The following is a 20,890-nucleotide window of genomic DNA, read 5'->3' as shown; positions in this document are numbered from 1 at the left end:
TATAGTCTTGCTTTATAGCCCAGGACAATTTGGAACTGTTGATCCTCCTGCCTCAGTTTCCTAAATTCTGGGATTACAGCTGTGAACCACTATATCGGGACCTATATATGCTTTGTAGGGACAAAAACATGTAGTCCTTGGAATGGTGACTTTCTTTTTAACATAGAAAAGCAATTTACTCCATTAAAAGCATTTATACTCAAGGAGAGTAACAGGCCTGGTCATGAGACACGTCAACCAAAATGGAGATAGTTTCAGAATTGTCAAAGACTACCGAATTTGTTACGAGAAGATTCCCTAAGAAAATTTAAATATAAGTCTGTGGCTCTGTTGAATGAAGTCCCCCAGGTAAGAGGTAGATAGTAGGAACTGGAGAGAAAGCTCAGTGGTACTTGCTGCTCTTCCAGAGGTCCTGCGTTCAGTTCTAAGTGGTTCTTAGTCTAGCTCTCTAGTCTTTAGAGATCTGATGTTGTCTTTGGTCTCTGAGAGAGAGCACTGTACACATGTGGTTCACAGATACACATTTGGTAAACATTCATATATGTGAAATCTAAAAACAATTTTAGGAAAGATTAGAAAACACCCAGTTTGGGTTAATAATATTAAAGGGATAGCTGAACAAAGTCTGAGTCTCAAAACCAGTGTTAAATTGATCTCAAGGTTCAGAGACAAAGGGGGGGGGGTCTAAAATCATAAGTGCAGGCGTGTCTAGGATCCTCATCCTCTGGCATTCACATCATAAATGTTATCGCCGTCTGCACAATATTGTCTCTTGATCCAGAACAAATCAACCAAGGTTCACTAGGATTCCAAGAGAATCCAGAAATCTTGGCAGTATGACAACCAAGAATAATCAACAACTCCGGTGGGCCATCTTTGGCATCTTCTGGGCTGTTCTTCTCCAATTCCACTTAAATCCTAGGCAATTCATCTACAAGCAGCCCCACCAGAAGCCGAGATAGTCTTATTGTGAGGTGACCACTGGACTTGGGAGTATTTCATCCTTATGTGATTCAAAGGGATGCAATTGAGGTTCAGATTACTCAGATTCCACGAGGCAGCAGTCTGGTCAGTTGGTCCCGAGGAGAGAATGAGCTCACTGTAAGGACTGGGAACTAGGCAGTCTACTTCAGTAGTGTGAGCAGCTTCTGTGCGGCTTGGTTTGGAAGTCGTGTTTGACTAGCTATCTTGAATCTTAAGTTTCTGATCATGCACTACTGTCCAGGACAGATGCCAGGCAACCTCTCCAGCTATGTGTCCTGTCAAGCTGGTCTTTGCACCCATCACTTTTCCTTCCTTTGGAGCTGTACTGCTGTCCCACAGGCAGATACTGACGTCATCTGAAGAACTAAGTGCCTGCTGAGATTTGCCTTCCTTCTGATGTACTCTCTAGAAGCATCTGGTTAGAAGCATGCTTTAGCCAAAATCAAGAACATCACTGGATGTCGATTTTGTCTCAATGATGCAAGGGCTCTAGGGACTAGAACAAGCCCTGTTTATTTCTTCATGGTTGATCTTGATTGCAATTTGTTCTCTCACTGCCAGAGCCAAGACTTCCCATATTCTCCTTCCTCACTGTTGTGGGGCATGGTTGATTGTGATTTCTATTTCAATTTTCTCACCACCAGAGCCAAGACTTCCCATATTCTCCTTCGTCACTGTTGTGGGGCATGGTTGATTTTGATTTCTATTTCAGTTTTTCTGCCGACAGAACCAACCAAAACATTCAAATTCTCCTTCTTACTATTGTGATGCGATGCATCAAACTGAGCGTCAGCATCAGGGAGCTGGACACTGGCTTTCACAAGGTGGGTTTGTTCATCTGATGTGTGTGTTCCCAGGTCAAGTCAATGAATGCTGAAATCACTGGCATCAAGTCTGTTAACATCTGGACACCACTGGGCATTTAATTTGGACTCCAGGTCATGGGTCGCCACCAAATCATAAGGAAACAGGTACTCTTTTTCCATATTTTGTAGTCCTCATTGATCATCAGAGGATGCTTCCTCGTCAGTCATGGTGACAGGTAGCCCCAGAATGGGCATGAGAGAAACCCTGGGACTGTGTTGTGGGAGGGGGGAGGAGGCTGCCCACCTGGAATGAGCGGTTTAAATATCAGAAAGTTCTAGTCTGGAGAGCACGGAGTCAAAGACCAAGGCTCCAGCCTATGAAGAGCACTCTCTTGGCTTTCAGGCCCTCTGCTTGCTGTCATCTCACAAGGCAGAGGGGAAGAGAGTGGGGTCTCTGCTGTCTCTAGCAAGGCAGGAATCCTATTCTGGAAATCTAGTCATTAGAATCAGTTTTAAACACATGTAGCTCCTCAAAGCCCCTGTCCTAAGGCCATCATCACAAGTGAGGGCTAAAGTTTCAGCAACTGAATTTTCGGGAAGGAAACAATTCAGCCCACCACATGGGCATTTTCTCATGGGTCCTTCCTAACTCCATGACAAAGGTTCCAGTCAGGGTGAAGAATCTTAGAAAGATAAATATGGGGGGGGGGGTGGAGAGATGGCTCAGAGGTTAAGATCACTGACTCCTCTTCCAGAGGACCTGGGTTCAATTCCAAGTACCTACATGGCAGCTCATAGCTGTCTGTAACTCCAGTTCCAGGGGACCTGACACCTTCACACAGACATATATGAAAGAAAAACAGCAATTCACAGAAAATTAAAAGAAATATTTATGATAAATATGTCCAAGGCTGTATTCCAACAAAAGTTGGAGGTCTTTTTGGGGGGTGGGATGAGGTTTGAAGATAGGGTTTTGTTGCAGGATATTTGTTTACGCCATGTGAAGATGTGTCACTGTGATTGGTTTGATAAAGAGCAGAATGGCCAATAGCTAGGCAGGAGAGAATAGGGAGGGTTTCTGGGAAGAGATAGGAACTCAGGATGAATCTAGGCCTATGAGAGATGCCAATGAGACACTGAGGAACCTGGATGTACACATTGGAAGAGAGGTAAAAGCCACATGGCAGAATGTAGATTAATAGAAACACATTAATTTAAATTATAAGAGCTAGTTGTGAATAAATATAAGATAAAGGTCAAGCTTTTATAATAATAATGTCTCTGTGTCATTATTTCCCAATAATGGAAGTACCAAAAAAAGTCTGACTACAGGGTTTCTCTGTGTAGCCTTGACTGTCCTGGAACTCACTCCATAGACCAGGGTGACCTAGAACTCAAAGATCTTCCTGCCTCCACCTCCTGAGTGCTGAAATTAAAGGCATGAGCCACCACCCCGCGCCACCACTACTGGACTAGTTGGAGGACCTGAAACCAGGGAAATTCCTAGGAATCTACAAGGATGACCCCACCTAAGACCCTAAGCAGTAGTGAAGAGGGTGCTTGAACTGACCTTCCCCTATAATCAGATTGATGACTACCTTAAATGTCATCATAGAACCTTCATCCAGCAACTGATGGAAGCAGATGCAGAGATTCACGGCTAAGCACTGGACTGAGCTTCAGGAGACCAGTCAAAGAAAGGGAGGAGCAATAATATGAGCAAAAGGGTCAAGACCATGATGGGGATGCCCACTGAAACAGCTGACCTGAGCTGTTTCCAGAGTGATTCCAGACTGATAACAGGGGAACCTGCATAGGACCAAACTAGGCTGTCTGAATGTAGGTAACAGTTGTGTGGCTTAGGCAGTCTGTGGGGCCAGGCAGTGGGACCAGTATTTATCCCTAGTGCTTGAACTGGCTTTTTAGGGCCCATTCTTTTTGAGGGATATCTTGGTCAGTCTAAATGTGGGGGGAGGGCCTTGGTCCTGCCTCAAAGTGAAAAAAAAAATCTAGGAGTAAGGAGTGGATTCCACCATCTGGACAGGAGGATTGCCACAAGTTTGAGGACAAGTTCCAGGCCAGCCTGGGCTATAAAGTGAGATGCCATCTCACCCCTATGCCCCCCCCCAAAGCAGCACCTCAAGTTTTGCCTCGTGGAGTCACTGAGATGTTGCTCTATTTGTTTTGAGCCATTGTTCTGAAGGTAACTGTGGGCATGAGGAGTATGAAGAAGAACTCAATAGGACAGAAACGTAGGCAGGATGGGTACTGGGAGGACAGAACTCTTAAATAGAGGGGGGAATATGGAAAAGATTGGTTCACCCTCTGGCAAGGTGGAGGAAGTAGTCTGGCAGGAAACAATCCTGCAGTTGTGGGTGGAGCTTGGAATCATGATGTCAACTATTATAGAGAAATGCTTGACTCATCTTTCCTCGCCCTCTTGGCCTTGTTCCCAGGTCCCACACCCTTTGTCTGACACTGGTAGGATTTTCAGAAGAGGACACAGAAGAGTCGAGAAGAAGAAAAGCAGCTCCTCTTTCCGCCTAGGCAGTGGGAGTTAGAATGATCCCTGACGAGTCCAGGAAGAACACTTCTCCCATACAGCGCCAGTGTTGAGAGTGAGGTCCCTGCAAGTCCTCTGATGCCCAAGTGACTTCCAGGGTTCTGCAATCATGCCGGCCATGAGACATCTCCATTCAGAAAATGTGGAGCTCTTCCTCCAAGGCCGGGTCTGGGGAGCATGCTGGAGAAGGAAGGGGCTGTTACAGTTTCCTCCGTCCATTTGTCTGTCCTTGGAAAGTTCTGTACTGGCAGGTGAATTCTGGGTCACACACAGCGTGAAGGGTGTGGACCCAGATGGAAACAGGCCTATTTACTCCTGTTCCTCTCTCCTGTTTGCGGCCAGTCCTCTGAGTGTAGTCACTGGTCTCTTGGTTAATGTCAAGGAGGAAGTTCAGGAGCTTGCTGCAACTAATGGGTTGGAGTTGAAGTCCTGAGTGAGGCCATTAAATGCACATGGAACGAAGAGAAAGTTCACACAGGGTCTCCGAAACTAGGGATACATCACAGACACCAAAACATTACACAATGCGGAAGGATTGTGGTGATCTTCATAGTGGAGAAGCTGGGGAGAATCAGGAATGCTGCCCGTAACTGTTCACTACGTGCCAGGCTCTCTTCAAGCATTCCACATGTATCAGGACAATCTGCCAAGTAGTGGGGGTGGGGGTACTGTTATCTCCATTTTATTTTAGAGACAAGGGTCTATTGGAGTCCAATCTGGCCTCAAACTGGCTATATGGAGTGACTTTCTCTTTTTTTCTTAATTTTTATTTTATGTGCACTGGTGTAAAAGGGTCAGATTCCCTGGAACTGAAGTTACAGACAGTTGCAAGCTGCCATGTAGGTGCTAGGAATTGAACCTGAGTCCTCTGGAAGAGCAGCCAGTGCTCTGAACCACAGGACCATCCCTCCAGCCCCCAGAGTGACTTTCAATTGCAGACGTTCCTACTTCTGTCTCCCAGCTGCTAGGGTTTTATAGATGTGTGCCATCATTCCCCGCCTTTGCCTCCCTGTTACAGAGAAAAGACCAACAAGTTAAATGACTTGTCCAGCGTCACATAGCAAGTCATAGGCTGAGAGCCAAGGTTGGGCTTCAGAACTACCAAACCAAGCTGTCTCCTTTGGAGACCTTGGCTTACCCTCTGAACACCTGACAGAGAATTACAATTGCTTGCCTTCCTGACAGATGTTACTGCCAGGGACTTCACACACACACACACACACACACACACACACACACACACACACACACACACCCTGCCACATAGCTGGCTCAGTGTTTATTGGAAGAATGACTAAATCTGGAAGTTGGTCTGGCACATTAACTGTTTTTCCCTTTCTAGCTCACGGCCCATTTTCTTCAACTCTTCCCAGTATTTAGTTGTTTGGAATCTCGCACCACCCACGTTAACCTTTGTACATCTTTTGCTTGGACAAAGACCCACAAATGAGCTTCAAGGATGTGAACACTATGTGGGCTATGTGGCGACCAGTCTGCCAGACACTGGATCCAGTACCAACTATTCTTTCCTCCCCTGTCCAGAGATAAACTCTCATTACTCCATTGTCCATTTTGTCCTTAGGATTCCTGTCCCTGTGCTGTTTGTATGCCTGGCAGACTCTTGATTATGAAACCAAGTCCAAGGTGACCCATCCATTAAGCCAACTGCTCCTCCTCCCCTTTTTTCTCCTTCTCCTCTCCCCTCCCTCCACCCCCCTTTTCCTCCTCTCTTGTGGAGGAAACTGGTAAGGTTTCAATGGAAGAGAACAGAATAGCTTTCGTTAGGGAGTTTAGGCATAGAACTGCATTTTCTTAATTGGAACCTGGACAATGTGCAATGTGTCAACCTTGTTTTATAGTATGATCGTGAGATTTCTTGGTTTCTTCTTTCTTTTGTGTTTTTTTTTTTTTTTTTTTTTTAAATACCTGGGACTGTACTTGAGTGGCTACAAGGACAAGATATTTGACTTTGGAGATTTTTGGAAAATCAGGTAGAACTGACAAGAACACACGGTTCCATTTCTCTCAAGTTGGGAAAGTCAACCAACTTTGGTTCGCATCGTGTCCTAAGTACACAGACAAAAATCAAGATCAGATGATTAAAGCCGGCAGTCCCACGCAAGAGACATTGTCTCTTCCAGCCAGGGGCTTCGTCCGCGGTCGTTGTTTGGGCTAGAGATTACTTCAGCTTGGCTTTCGGAGTCGAGTAGGGGTCATCGCCCGGGTCCTCACCGATGCCGCCTTCCGGGTCGCTGACCCGGGAGCCTGGGGGCGGGGCCGCGCCGGGTGGAAGCCGAGGAAGAGGCCGGCGTCCCGGGAGCGCGCGAGGCGTCTCGCGTGCGCGCGCCCGCCCACCCTCGCGCCCGCCAGCGCGCCCACGCTCGCCCGCCCGCCCGCGCTCCCGGGAAGTCTCGCGATGCGGTAGCCGGCTGCTCCTGCTGCGGGTGGCTCTGGCTGTTGCTGTGGTTGCCGGAGTTGCGGCGGCAGCGGCGGCGGCGGCGCTGGCGGGGGTGGCGGCCCCGGCGGATGTTGACATTGTGTTGTTGTTCCTGCCCACGGTAATGGCGGCGGCGGCGGCGGCCGGGACCGGGTCTCCTCTGTAGCCAGAGCCGACCCTGCCTAGCGCCAGCTCCGCGGCCTCCGCGCCCGCAGCCTCGCCAGCCGTTCCCCGCGGCCGCTCCAGAGCCAGGGCCCCGGGCGGGGGGCTCGCAGGCGCGGGATGGCGGATTTCGATGAGATCTACGAGGAGGAGGAGGACGAGGAGCGGGCCCTGGAGGAGCAGCTGCTGAAGTACTCTCCCGACCCGGTGGTGGTCCGCGGCTCCGGTCACGTCACCGTGTAAGGCCCTGCGAGGACTGGGACGAGGACGGGAGGCGCGGGCTGGGTGGGCCCCAGTACCCCTCGGGGTCTTCCTTCCTCGAACCCCCGTTCCCGGTGACTGGCGCGGGACGGGGGCCTTCTGGAAACGCCTGCGACCAGGAAGTGAGAACTTGCTCTGTTTCCATTTGTTTAGGACTCCCAAGTGGGGACAGACACTGTCTTCCCTCCTTCCCACAGCTCTGTAGCAGGCCCCACGGTCCAGAGGATGTGTGGGATCCCAGCAGGGAAGGAAGATGGTCTGCTTTATGGGCCATCCCTTCAGCGTAGGCATGGAAGTACATATACATTTTGTGGGATCCACCTTTGTAAACCTCCCCTTCCCCCGTTATTCTTTGGGACTGTGCCTTACCGTCTGTTGACATATGGCTCAGAGGTCAGATGGGGGGTGTAAGACCCCAGTGGCAATTGGTAAATGAGGTTTACTGTCGTGTGTGTGCCTGTCACACGTATACACACAGGGTTTCCCAGTTCCCTAAGAGTAAATTTCTGCAAAACTAGTTCAAGTTTCTGCCTTTATATATAATAGAAATAGACAGGTGGACATAAAAGTAGGCAGATAGATACATGTTTGCAACGAATCGCAAGTACTGAGTTTTCCTGTAATCTGTCTGCTTTGGGGGCACGGACTCTAGGTTGGCTTCATGTCTGATAAGGGTTCTTCCTGTAAGGCTTCTTAGCAACATCAAAAGTCCAATATTATTCAGACAATAAAGGATGAAAGCACCCTGAAAGGTCATGACTAATAAAAGGGATGTGTAGACTTGAAGCAAATAATGAGCCGTCCGGAAGGAGGAAGTTTTTTAAGTTTTGTATCATTTCCCTGATAAGTCCGGAGTTTGGCCAACTTGGGGTATTGATACTCTTTCGCAGCTGATATCGCTGGTTAAAAGTCCTATGACTTTTAACTTATGACTTTTAAGCTCAGACTTCCTGTACTTGCAGATCGCCTTATCACTGCTAGAAAAAGGCAGCGAGTCTGAAGATGTCTGGAGCACTTCATTGTGTTGTGATGTAGGGTGAGTGGGTTGTGCTGTGAATAAGTCAGGGGCACACTGCTACTCCTCAGACGATTGTCGGCCTTTCTCAGTGCGGTTAAGAGCAGTCATACTGACTAGCCATGCTGTTGTCGGGGTATGCTTATGTAATGCTTTGGTTTCTTAGCACCTGCTGAGTGTGTGTTTAGGTGACTGAACAGAGTAAAAACACTGCATGATCATTGTCCCAGTACCTGGATGAGGAGACGGAACTTGCACCATAATAACAGCTCTGTTTTAACTGTCATCATATGCTTAATTAAGGAATATAGCCAATTGTGAATAATACAACTTAAATGTATATCACAGTGTTTTTAGTGTCATAACCTGCTATTTAATTTTTAATTGGACTCTTTAGGACTTTTTTCTTCTTGTTTTAAACTTAAGGACTATGGGTGCTTTAAGAAGCAGTTACAAACAATAAAAGAACGTGGTGGCGTGTGTCTAATCCCAGCACTCTAGAGGCAAAGGGAGGTAGATCTGTGAGTTACAGGCCAGCCAGGGTTATATAGAGAGATGCTGGCTCAAAAGGATTTCCAAACTTTTTCATGTTGTCTGTGATTGTCCTTTAAATCTGCATGTCAAATCAGAGATGGCAGAACTCTATTTACAAAGGATGAAGCACAGTGGTAGAGTGTTTGTCCAGGGTTCAGAACAGCGCAACAGAAAGGTTCAAGTACAGTTGCAATGTCTCTTTTCAAGAAGGAAATCTAAACACTTTGTGGGGAACTAGAATAGGCAAAGTGCTCAAATGGTCAGTAGATTTTGATTGTAGTTGACTGTTTGGAGTGGTTAACAGAGTGGAAAATAATTATTAGTGGTTTTTCATCTTATCTTTCTGTTAGAATCACCTGGCATTTTGCTCAATAAGCACTAGCCTCTTTATTATTATCAGTATTATAAATAAGTACTTCCGTTTGCAAATTAACAGTGATTCATTTAGTCTAGTATATCTGCCCATTAAAACCGTCCAGGAAGCCCCAGCTCTTGCTCCACCCTTTCTCCAGGCCAGTGGTCCACATATGAATGAGACTCTGGTACCTGATGGGCTTGGGGGCGATTCTGATTTGTCCCAGGATCTCTGCTGCAGACACTGGTGATAGTGGTGTTTACTTATACTAGCCTTAATATGTTTGTGATCTTCCTCAGACACTTGTTCTGATAGTTTGATTGGGACCTTCACCTGCCACTTCTTATATAAGTTCCCTTCTATGTCTCTCCCGTTCACATGGTGATAGCTATGTTCAGACAAGGGTTAAATGAGATAATGTGTGCAAAGAATGTTCCAGTGTGTTGCTGTGCCCGGGGAATACCAGCCTTTATTAACTATTGCCTTCCTCAGGTAGTTTTCTACTTTGAGAAAGATGTGTGTAAAATACTGCATTAAGAAATCAGCATTGGGGCTGGAGAGATGGCTCGGTGGTTAAGAGCTCTGGCTGCTCTTCTAGAGGACCTGGGTTCAGTTCCCAGCACCCACATGGTAGCTCACAGTTTCTGTAACTTCAGTTCTGGGAGACCCGACACCCTCACACAGACATCCATACATACAGGCAAAACACCAATACATATGAAATTAAAATAAATAAATAAATAATTTAAAAAATCAGCATTGCCATTTTCAAACCAAACAGTGGTTCATTTAGTTAAGTCTTTTTAAATTCTGAAACAACTTGTATATATAAGAATCTCTGTGCAGTGGTGATAAAGATTTGTAAGTTACTGTAATACTGTAATACTGTGGCCATTTTACATAATACCAGGCGTCCTAGACTGTATAGCAGAGTTGCACCTGCAAAGGGTTTTGTAATTAGTGTTCATACACTATTGTAACTGTTGAATGTGCTTCATTTTCCTTTCCTTTATAAGTATAAACAGGAAAAACTATTAATAATTATAGTAAATCTAATTTACTGGGCTGGAGTGATGGCATTTGTTGCTCTTACAGAGGACTGGGTTCAGTTCCCATCGCCCACATGGTAGCTTGCAGCCATTCATAATTCCAGTTACAGAGGCTCCAACAGCTTGTTCTGACTTCCATTAGCCCTAGGCATGCCCATGGGGCACAGACATACATGCTGGCAAAGCACTCATACACAAAAGTAAAATAAATAAATCTTTAAGCAATTAAAAATCATTGTAAAACATGTCAGCTTACTCCCTTTTTAGCTAAAAAGTTAGTTAAAACAACTTCCCCTGTCCCTTTAAAAGCAAATGGTATTATAAACAGGTCAGAGTGTCATCTTTCATCCAGGTCAGACTGAAAAGAGTCAGATCTACCTGTATGCTTGCTTTTGCTGTTCAATATTTCTAATTTTAAAAAATTATCTATTTTTATTTTATGTGCATTGATTTACCTGTGTGTATGTCTGTGTGAGGGTATTAAATCCCTGGAACTGGAATTATAGATAGTTGTGAGCTTCTGTATGGGTGCTGGGAATTGAATCCAGGTCTTCTGGAAGAGCAGCCAATGCTCTTAATCACCGAACCATCTCTCCAGCCCCTATTTCAATTTTTTTTAAAATGGTTTTTCGAGACAGGGTTTCTCTGTAGTTTTGGAGCCTGTCCTAGAACTAGCTCTTGTAGACCAGGCTGGCCTTGAACTCACAGAGATCTGTCCACCTCTGTCTCCTGAGTACCAGGATTAAATGTATGCACCCCCATCACCCGGCTAGAATGATAACTCTTAAGGAATGTGTTAGTATAAAAGGATTTTTAATAGTTAAAGAAAATAATTTAAAAAGTAAATCAAAGCTTGTATTAGCTGGGTAACCTAACAGTTATTAGTATGCCTTATTCTGTACTCATTCTAGATCTGAATCAGACTCTAGACTTTCCTAGAGTGGGCATCATCTTTGATTTCTAACATAAGTTGTGTGAAGTAAACTTCAGAAGCCTGGCGTGGTGGCACAGGCCTTTAATCCCAGTGCTCAGACAGAGGCCAACAGGCAGAAGAACTCTGTTGAGTTTGTGGCCAGACTGGTATATATAGTGAGTTTCAGGCCAGCCGTGACTATGTAGAGAAATCCTGTCTTATTTTAAAAAAAAAAAAGAAAAGAGAAAGAAAATAAACTTCAACAAAATAAATTACACAGGAAATTAGTTTGATGAAGGCTATGAAGGGGGAAGAAAAGCTAAGTGTTTTAGCAGGACAACTACTGTTTGTTTTAGTGGGGAAACTTTCTTGAAGAAATGAGAAGTACAGAGGCGGCTAGTGACTCAGTGAGTAGAAGCCTTTATTGCACAAGACTGGCGACTGGAATTGATCCCTGAATCCTGGAGCTATGCAAAGGTGGAAGGAAAGAGCCAGTCCACAGAACTGTCCTGACAGCACCTGTACACTGTGGCATGCCCTTCCCCATAAAATGAAACAGAGGAGAAACATGGTGATGAGTTGGGGTTTCGGTTTTACTGTAGTAATTTGAAAATTTATGTATGATTTGAATTCAGAGTTTGGCGTTAGATTGGTGCTTACTCAGAGATGTGAAATTGAGTAATAATTTTTACATGACTGGCTAAGAAGAATACAGGGATTAAATAGGTAAAAATAAATAGTGCCTTCTTATTTATATTGATAAATAATATTCTAAACAATAACTTAAGTAATACTTCTCTAAAAATGGATTTTTTAATTTGAGAGACACCTTGAGTTTATATTATTACTAGGTTACAAGCCCTGAGCTGAGCATGAGGCTAGCCATAGACTCAGGACTCTTAATTCAGGTGTAGTGACTATGCATGCAGTCCCAGATAGGAAGCTAGCTTGGGCTAGAGGATTGGCCCAGGAAAGTTTGAAATAGCCATATCTTGAGGAGTTTAGGTAACGTGTGTGTGTCCCCGTGAGTGTGTCTCCTTTTGTAGCCTACTCTGACTTGAAGCTCAAGCTTCCTGCCTCAGCCCCCAGAGTGCTGCTTGAGCCACCACTCTTGGGAGGTTTTTGATAGATTATACGGTTGTCTGCGATTTTGTTCTCAGTATGGCTAAGTCTTAAATAGATATAAGTTGGAACAACTATGTAAGGTTGCTTTGCTCCTGGTCAGAAACATTAGGATCTTTATAGGCTGGTCTTGAACTCCTGGGCTGGTTATGCTAATTTAGCTTTAGCCTCCTAAGTAGTTGGGAGTGTAGGCATATGTATATCCCACTGTGCCCTTCTCTAAGCATCCTGTTTTCTAATGAGACTCTAGGTGTTTCTTGTATCAGATGCGTGGTGTCGTGGAAAGGCAGGTTCTTGACATCAGTCATAATGGTTTCAGTTCTTGGATCCTTCCTAACTAACACAGATGAACTTTGATCACCTACAGAAAGGGAAAACGCCTGCTTTGGATGTTAGATCTGAGACTCAGAAATACAACAAATTATGATTTACCATGATTTGGTTTTTAGCCCTGTGTACACATTTTGTGGTTAATTTTTACAATTTAAAAGAAGAAATCAGTCCAAAATGTGATCTATTACTTCCCTACTTTATTTGTACAGTTTGGATTTTTGAGATAGGGTCTCTCAATGTAGCCTGGCTCTCTTGGGACTCTGTAGACAGACTCCCCCCACTCTCTTTGGGGGTGTTAGGTATGTGCCAGCAGGCCTGGCTGTGTTTTTTACTTTAAGACAAGATCTTGAGCATAAATCAGATGATCAGATTTACTAAAAGAATATTTACTCAAGACCTTACCAGAAGCGTACCTGGAGGTTGTGCTTGTTGGAGACCCAATGTCCTTGAATGCCCTTTTCTTCAGGTTCCCAGGTTACCTTCCTTCCACCTAGCTGAACTATTGCACTTGAAACAGAACAACCAATCTTATAAGCTGTATAAAGTAAAAAGTTCATTCTAGATACTTAATTTAGGTACTAATTTTTTTATTGTCATCTGTTTGTCTCTGTGTAGCCCTGGAAGTCCTGGAACTCAGTCTACAAACCAGGCTGGCCTCTGTGTGCTATCAAGACTAACTCTAACTACTTACCAATACCTTATATTTGGCATGCTTTTCGTTTGTTCTGTTGTTTTTTTTCCATGCCTGGTTTATGTGGTACCAGGGAGCAGGCCGTGGGCTTCATATACTCTAGACAAGGACAACCAATTTTACTGTGTCTCTAGCTCTTCAAGTATTTCTTAAATTCCCATTTCATGCCACATGTTAGCCGGCTTCTGAACGTCACAGAGAGTCTCCATGGAGTTCATAGCTAGTAGATGAGGTCTTGGCGGCGGAGCAGTGGAGAATGCTGTGACGAAAGCGACTGGGGAACTGGTGTTGAGGAAGGATAGAACAGTCTAGATGCTGAGACGTAAACCCAGATCTGAAGAAAAGTTTTCTTACAGCCAGAACACACAGGAAACAGGATTGTGCCTTGAAATGAGGTTGGAGAATTCAGTAGGGGCCAGAGGAGTGTGAGATTATTAGAGTGATTCTCCTGGGTGTGTGTACACACGTGTGTGTTTGAGAGACCAGCGAGTGACCAGTGGGCGTAGGTAAGTAGGGTTACTTGCAGGTCTGAAGGCAAGGCTCTACAGGAGCAGTGATCTAGGTGAGCCGCGAGAGGGCCCACCTGGGTGCGTGGTCTGGGGGCAAAGGAGCATCACAGGTCTAACCCTAAGAACATCACATTTTACAACTTCTCCATAAGATATGGAGAAACAGCAACAACTGCCTTTACCGTCTGTTTTTCATTTGTGTAAATGTGGTTCATTTGGTTGATTTGATTTTAGCTCTGTTATGGACAAGGTGAAAGAACTGGTCTGCCCTTGCTAAGCTGATGGGGCCTATTTTTAATGAGATATCCGGACCCCCTGCTGCCACGGGACACTAATATGCCAAGAGAATAGCATTTGGCAGGCTATAGAGGAGCTTCCTTATGATTTTGAAGTGAGGTCATTTGTGGAATGATATTCCTTTTTAAAAAATTTATTTATTAAAGAAAAAAGTATTTTTTCTCATTTTACATACCTATCCCAATTTCCACCTCCTCCCCTTCTCCCACTCCCTCCATCTCCTCCCCCATCTTCCCCCCACCCCCCACTCCTCAGGGAAAGTAAGGCTTCCCATGGGAAGTCATCAAAGTCTAGTGCATTGAGCAGGACCGAGGCCCGGAGTGATATTCTTCACTACAGTATGTGTGGTGTTTGACAACCATTTGTTTCTTAGGTTTCAGGGAAAGATCTACATTTCAAGCTGACTTGGAGAACCAAGGGCTGAAATGTTCTAATGGGTCCTGAAAAAAGGTTCTTTTTCTTACTTTTAAGTTCCTTCATGCAGCTTACTTAGGGTAGAGTTGGCTAGACTTTGATCAACTTGTGTTGATCACAGATATCTAACATAGTTCCCCCGGCCTAGAAATTATTTTGTAGTTCAAGATGGCCTTACACCTGCAGCATTCCTCCTGCCTCTGCTTCCTAGTGCCAGAATTGTAGGTGTGGCCACACTGTCTGGCAAGTGCCTCCTGTTTTCTCTTTACTTGCATTGTGGTTATTTATGGTGAAGTCAGTCCTGTGTTTGTTCAATGAAGGAGTTCTTAACGTATTCAGCCTTCTTTGTCTGCTTTTTTATAGTAGGAAATGTTATTTATAGTTAGTACTTTTGGTGGCCTATTGTGTTAGTAAACTGTCCATTACTGTAACAAAATGCCTAGAGTAATTAACTTAGAAAGTTTGATTTTGGCTTAGAGTTTTGAAATTTTGTTCCCACGCGGGCACCCGTGCACACTCACCCATGCAGAGGGGTGGAGAGAGGGAGGGATGAAGGCCTGACACTAAAGGTGTGCTCCCTACCAGCAGTCCTCTTGCTGCACATACAGGACATAGCCGGCTGTTTGTGTACAACTCCAGTCTTAGGGAATCCAGTGCCTTCTGTTCTCTGTGGAAAACAGGCACACACAGTACATAGGCTACATGTAGACCAAGCACCCACACACCTAAAATAAACCTTAAAAAAAAGTTTTTGCTCTTTAGTTTAATGAATGTGATTATGTATCCATAGGCCTGAACAAACCTAATGGTTCAGAATTTGGTCACAAAGTTAAAATTGTTAGACTTGTCTCCAACTGCAGGGGTTTCGTATCTTCTGGTGGAGTACACTTTTAGTGTCAATCTTGTTCTGTGTCTCTGTCTCTGTGTCTCTCTCTCTCTCTGTCTCTCTCTCGTGTGTGTCCGTCCTCTGTCCAACTGCAGGGTTTATATCTTCTGTCAGTCCTTGTTGGGCTGTACTGATACTCACATACTGAGATGCCTAGTAAATTAAAGCATGTTTTATAGACAGCAAGGCCTGTTACTTTCTTCCATAGTTACAATTTCATCTCCAAAAATAACTAAAAATCTGATTCCATTGAGTTCAAAGTCCAACATTAGAAAAAAATTTCTGTCTTCATTTACTGTCTGTATGACCCATATGTTTAGTTTGTGTCTGAAATCTCTAGCTCATATGTGCATAGGTCTTGTCATAGGTATGCAAGGTAAAATTCTGTGACTCTGCCTTCCTGTAGGTTGGCTGTCTAAAGAAGAGTCAGGTTAGAGTTTCTCTTATCCAAACTGTTCAAAGCCACTTTCCAGTAGCTTTCCTGTTCTCCGTTAATGGGAGAGCCAACATTGGTTTTATTTAGACTAAAAAAATAATAATAATCCTCCAAAAGATTCAGGTGTGTGTGTGTGTGTGTGTGTGTGTGTGTATGAGTGCTTGCCATGAATGTGTGGGTGCCCGAAGAGGTTAGAAGAGGGTGTTGGATCCTCTGGAGTGGTGGTTATTAGCTACTGCCTGTGGGCACTTATTCTAGTTTGTTGTCTGTTGCTGTGATTAAAAACCATGACCAAAAGGAACTTACAGGGGAAAAGATTTATTTGGTTTACAAGTTAGATAGAGTTCATCTTTTAGGGAAGCTGAGGCAGGAACCTGGAGGTAGAAACGGAATGGAGACCATGGAGGAATGCTGCTTACTGGCTTCCTCAGTCTGCTCTCCTACACAGTCCAGGACCACCTACCTGCCTAGGGATGGCACTATCCAGGTCACCTACAGGGAGCTGGGCCCTCCAACATTAATCATTAATGAAGAAAATGCCTCACAGGCGTGCCTATAGGCCAATCTGATGGGGCCCATTGTTGCAGGAGGTCCTTTCTCAATTGAGGTTTCCTCTTCCCAGATGACACTAGCTTGTGTCAAATTTACAGAAAACTAGCCAGCACAGTGTTCCATAGACCAAAAAATTTGACACCTTAGATGTCTTTCTCTGTATCTGTTGTTGTGTCAAGCAAGCCTTAGTTCTGTCTTGAAACAGAACTTTTGTTGTATGCTCCCCTTGTTTCTTGTGCCTTAAACTTGCTACTTTTCCCTTTTACACTCCGTGCCTTTTCCCTTTACAGCCCCCCTGGTGGGCACATCTGCATTATCGATGGTACTTTCGAAATAGAATTCAGCTGTCTCTCTCCTTATCTCTGGCACCTCATCCCCTTTAGAGTTCTTTCTATAGCTGTAAGACTCTCCCTGACCTGACCTACCCTGTGGACAGTCTCTCACTTCTTTCTTACTTCTGCGCCCTTGTCTTGTTCTAGTTACACTGGCTTCCTTTCCATTTCCTGATTATTCTAAGTGTGCTTCTGACCTAGGCCCTTTGTACTGGCTAGCTCCTTTTTATGGACACTTGCTTCTAATACCCAGAACCTAGGCCCTCTTCATTTTCCTTCTCTGTCAGGTAGTCGTCTCCTCCTACTTAAAATCAGAACTCTCCATCTTCTCCTTACCCTGTGCCACATTTTTTTCATAATTATCTTCTGTCAGAACACAAGTTTGCCAGACATACTAGAGTACAAATGTATGTATGTATTTGCAACCAGGGTTTGCTATGTAGCTGTAGCTGACCTGAAAGCTCAACTTCTCCCTCTTTAGCGGTCTTAATTCTGGACTTACTGTAGGCATGTACCTCTATAACTCACTCTAGAATATAAACTTCTTATAAAGAGAGAAATTCCTCAGGAAACTTTTTAAAAACAAGAATAAAGTCTTAAACCATTTCCCATTTTATAGCAACTGTCCTGTGTAAATTGAGCCCTTAAATCTTGCAGTTTGTTTTTTTTTTTAACTTGAGAAGATAGGTATGGAGGTGTATGCCTTTAATCTCATCACTTGGGAGGCAGGGGCAGGAGAATCTCTGAGTTCAAAACCTGTCTGATCTACATAGGAAACTCCAAGACAGCCAAGACTTTCCAGAGAGATTCTCTCTCTCTCTCAAAAAAAGGGGTGGGGGTAGAGTTGGGCCCATGAGATAGCTCAGTGTGTAAACATGACTGTTATCCAAGTCTAGAACCTGAGTTTGATCTCTGGAACCCATGTAAAGGTGGAAGGAGAAACCCCAATCCCACAAAAGTGTCCCCAACCTCCATATGAGCCCTGTGGCACATATGTGCCCAAGAATGTAGACTGTCTTAATTAGGGTTTCTGTTGCTCTAACGAAACACCATGACCAAAGCAATCTCGGGAGAAAAGGGTTTATTCAGCTTACACTTCCATGTCATTGTTCATTACTGAAGGAAGCTGGGAAAGGAACTCAAACAGGGCAGGAACCTGGAGCAGGAGCTGATGCATAGACCATGGAGGGTGCTGTTTTCTGGCTTGTTTATCATGTCTTGCTTAGCCTGCTTTCTTATAGAACCCAGGGGTTGCACCACCCACTATGGGCTAGGCCTTCCCTCATCATTAAGAAAATGCCCGATAAGCAAGATTTTATGGAGGCATTTTCTCAATTGAGGTTCCCTCCTTTCAGATATTTCTAGCTTGTATCAAGCTGACATAAAACTAGCTAGCATACACACCATACAAGCATGCACACATACACACACTCTAAAACTTAAAAATGGGGGTGTTGAAACAGGAGGCTTACTAGTTAGTTCCATTGCCACACTGACCTATACAGTGAGACCTTAACGTGATAAATAAGTAAATAAATAAATAACTAGAATTAGAGATGGAACTGGGATGGAGCTTTATTAGAAATGGATTGCCAGGGCTCCGGATGTCGTCCTTAGCACTGTAAAAACTAACAACTTAGTTCAGTACAGCATTAGCTTGGTGCGCTGTCTTATCTGAGACAGATAAAATTGCAGGGGAGATTTACTTTTCCGATAATATGATGAATTGATATTTAGACCAGGATTAAAATTCAGGCATTCTCTCTCCATTGTATTACTCTTCCAACTGTACCACATTAGCTTTTTGTACTTGCCAGTTTTTGTCTACCTCATTGGATTGCTGGCTGCATGCTTGCCATTTCAGTTGTGAGCCTGCTGTTACTGTCTAGTTTTCTTGAAATAAGCATGTTTTACTTTTTACATTCTACCTCTTGACCTTGGTTGGTGAAAAGCTGGAAATTTCAAGGGGTTTTATGGGTGGCAGAGAGGAGGGAGGGCTCATCAGTTAAGAGGATTGTTGCTTTTATGGTGGACCTGTGTTCAATTCCCAAGACTCACATGGTGACTCATAACCATCTCTAACTCCAGGTCCAGGTTATCTGAGACTCTCTTCAGAACCCCTTGGCACCATGCACACAATGGTGCTCAGACATACACACAGGCAAAACACTCAGAAACATAAGTAAATCTTCTAAAAAACAGAGAGCAACAGAGAGGTATGTAAAAAGAAAACTTGTGGGCTGGAGAAATGGCTCAGAGGTTAAGAGCATTGCCTGCTCTTCCAAAGGTCCTGAGTTCAATTCCCAGCATCCACATGGTGGCTTACAACCATCTGTAATGGGTTCTGGTGCCCTCTTCTGGCCTGCAGGCAGACACACAGACAGAATATTGTATACATAATAAATAAATAAATATAAAAAAAATAAAAATAAAAGAACACTTGCTGTGTAATCAGTAGACACAAATGGGACCTCAGCACCTCTGAGCATGCTTGTGACTCAGGCTGCAAAGGAGCAGAGACGGAGAATTGGGGAAACTTTCTTATACCAGACTAGCAGAGAAAGAGCAAGGCCCAGGTTCAGGAAGAAAAGACATTGCCTCAAAAGAATAGGTAGACCAAGGTAAACGAGGCTACACAGAGACACATACGTACAAATAAGAATTAAAACCCCAAAATCAAAATGACAAAAACAAAATGATTTTAATGGTTGGTGCCTTCTACTTTCTGTTTAAGATGTAGAACTGTATAGCCTTCAATTCCAGCACTCAAGAGGCTGAGGCAGGTAGTCTCTGAATTTGAGCCTGGTCTACAGACAATGTGGGGATGGGTGGGGTGCAGAGAAACCCTGTCTCAAAAAACCAACAACCAACCACCACCACCAACAAAAAAAAAAACACCCAAAACTACCAAACAAGCAAACAAACCTTTAAATACACTCATTTGTTTGTTTTTGGTTGGATTTTTTGTTTGTTTGTTTTAAGATAGGTTCTCTTGTAGCTTGGGCTGGACAATGAACTCCCTCTGTAGCTGAAAGCGATCTTGAATTCCTGATCTTCCTGTCCACACTTCCCGATTCTAGCATTGCTGGTGTGTAACAACACCTACTTTATGTAGTGTTGGGGATTGAACTCAGGGCTAAATGTATGCTAGCTAGGCAACTTCATGAGTGTTAGTAACTGAGCTATATTCCCAGCCCTGAAATACACTCAGGCTACTGGAATTATCTCTAAATATGATATGTCTCTTGAACATACATTTCCTTATTCTGTCTTAAAAACAAAACTCTCTCATAATCTATTTTTCTTAATATTTTAATTCTTTTTCTAATTATAAGGAAAGGCATAAAGATTACTTAAATATTAGGAAGTTGTATTTCCCAGTGAAGCAGAAAATGAAATTTAGGATTACTAAGAATCAAAAGGGCTCTTCTTTTTTTGTGTAGTTGTTCCTAGGTTTTTTTCTTTCTGTTTCTTGCTTGTGTTTATGTGTATTGTGTGTGTTGTATGTACTTTTAAAATGTATATAGTTGTACAGTTGAGTGTGTGTGCATGTGTTATATGTACTTTTTTATGTAGTGTGTGTATGTAAACACACATTGAGGCGAGAGGTAGACGTGGGCTATCTCCCGTATTGCCCTCACTGCCTTTATTTTCTGAGATAGAAACTCACTAAACCTGAAGCTCATGAGCTTCCTCCTCTTTTATCCCCTGAGTGCTGTGTTTACAGGTGCTGTGCTTGACTTTTAATGTGTGTTCTGGGGATCCAAACTCAGGCTCAGACTAATGTCCCCAGTCCTATCCTTAGTCTTGAAATTTAGTCTTAAATACTAATAGATTTTATTAGAGAAGTCATGGAAAACATAATAATAAAAATGCCATCCATAATCTTCATTATCCAGGATTAGCTACCATTAGTATTTGGATGGATTTGATTTTAGTTTCCATATGTCAATAGTTAAATTAAAATTTAGGTAATAATATTTTAGTTTTTTGTCTTTTCATTAAGGATTATATTGGGAGCCTTTGCCACTATCATTATGGAATCTTAAAACTGAGAATGATGGAGTTTGGAGAGATGGCTCGGTGGTTAAGAGCATTGACTGCTCTTACAGAGGACCCAGGTTTAATTCCCAGCATCCACATGGCAGCCCACAACTGTCTGTAATTCCAGTTCCAGAGGACCTGACACCAATAGCAAAACACCAATCAGTGCACATAAAATAAAAAAATAAATTTAAA

General features: G+C 43.7%; 1 protein-coding gene and 1 pseudogene across 2 annotated transcripts in view; one reads left to right on the top strand and one right to left on the bottom strand.

The window, feature by feature from the left end:
- Nucleotides 1-731: 731 nt before the first annotated feature.
- On the bottom strand, nucleotides 732-1,993 carry LOC102000725 (annotated as a pseudogene).
- A 4,787-nt stretch (nucleotides 1,994-6,780) lies between these two features.
- Chic2 (cysteine rich hydrophobic domain 2) overlaps nucleotides 6,781-20,890 on the top strand; it is a 39,363-nt gene continuing 25,253 nt past the window's right edge. For both annotated transcript variants that reach the window (XM_005359356.3, XM_013350765.2), the window contains exon 1: nucleotides 6,781-7,191. In XM_005359356.3, coding sequence (XP_005359413.1) covers nucleotides 7,073-7,191 — 119 coding nt within the window. In that variant the 5' untranslated portion in view covers nucleotides 6,781-7,072. The remainder of the gene's footprint in view (nucleotides 7,192-20,890) is intronic.

The sequence above is a fragment of the Microtus ochrogaster genome, linkage group LG1, assembly GCF_000317375.1.
Source record: "Microtus ochrogaster isolate Prairie Vole_2 linkage group LG1, MicOch1.0, whole genome shotgun sequence".
Taxonomy (NCBI): Eukaryota; Metazoa; Chordata; class Mammalia; order Rodentia; family Cricetidae; genus Microtus; species Microtus ochrogaster.
The sequence above is the reverse complement of the archived record's forward strand: the minus strand, read 5'-3'. Positions and strand labels throughout refer to the sequence as shown.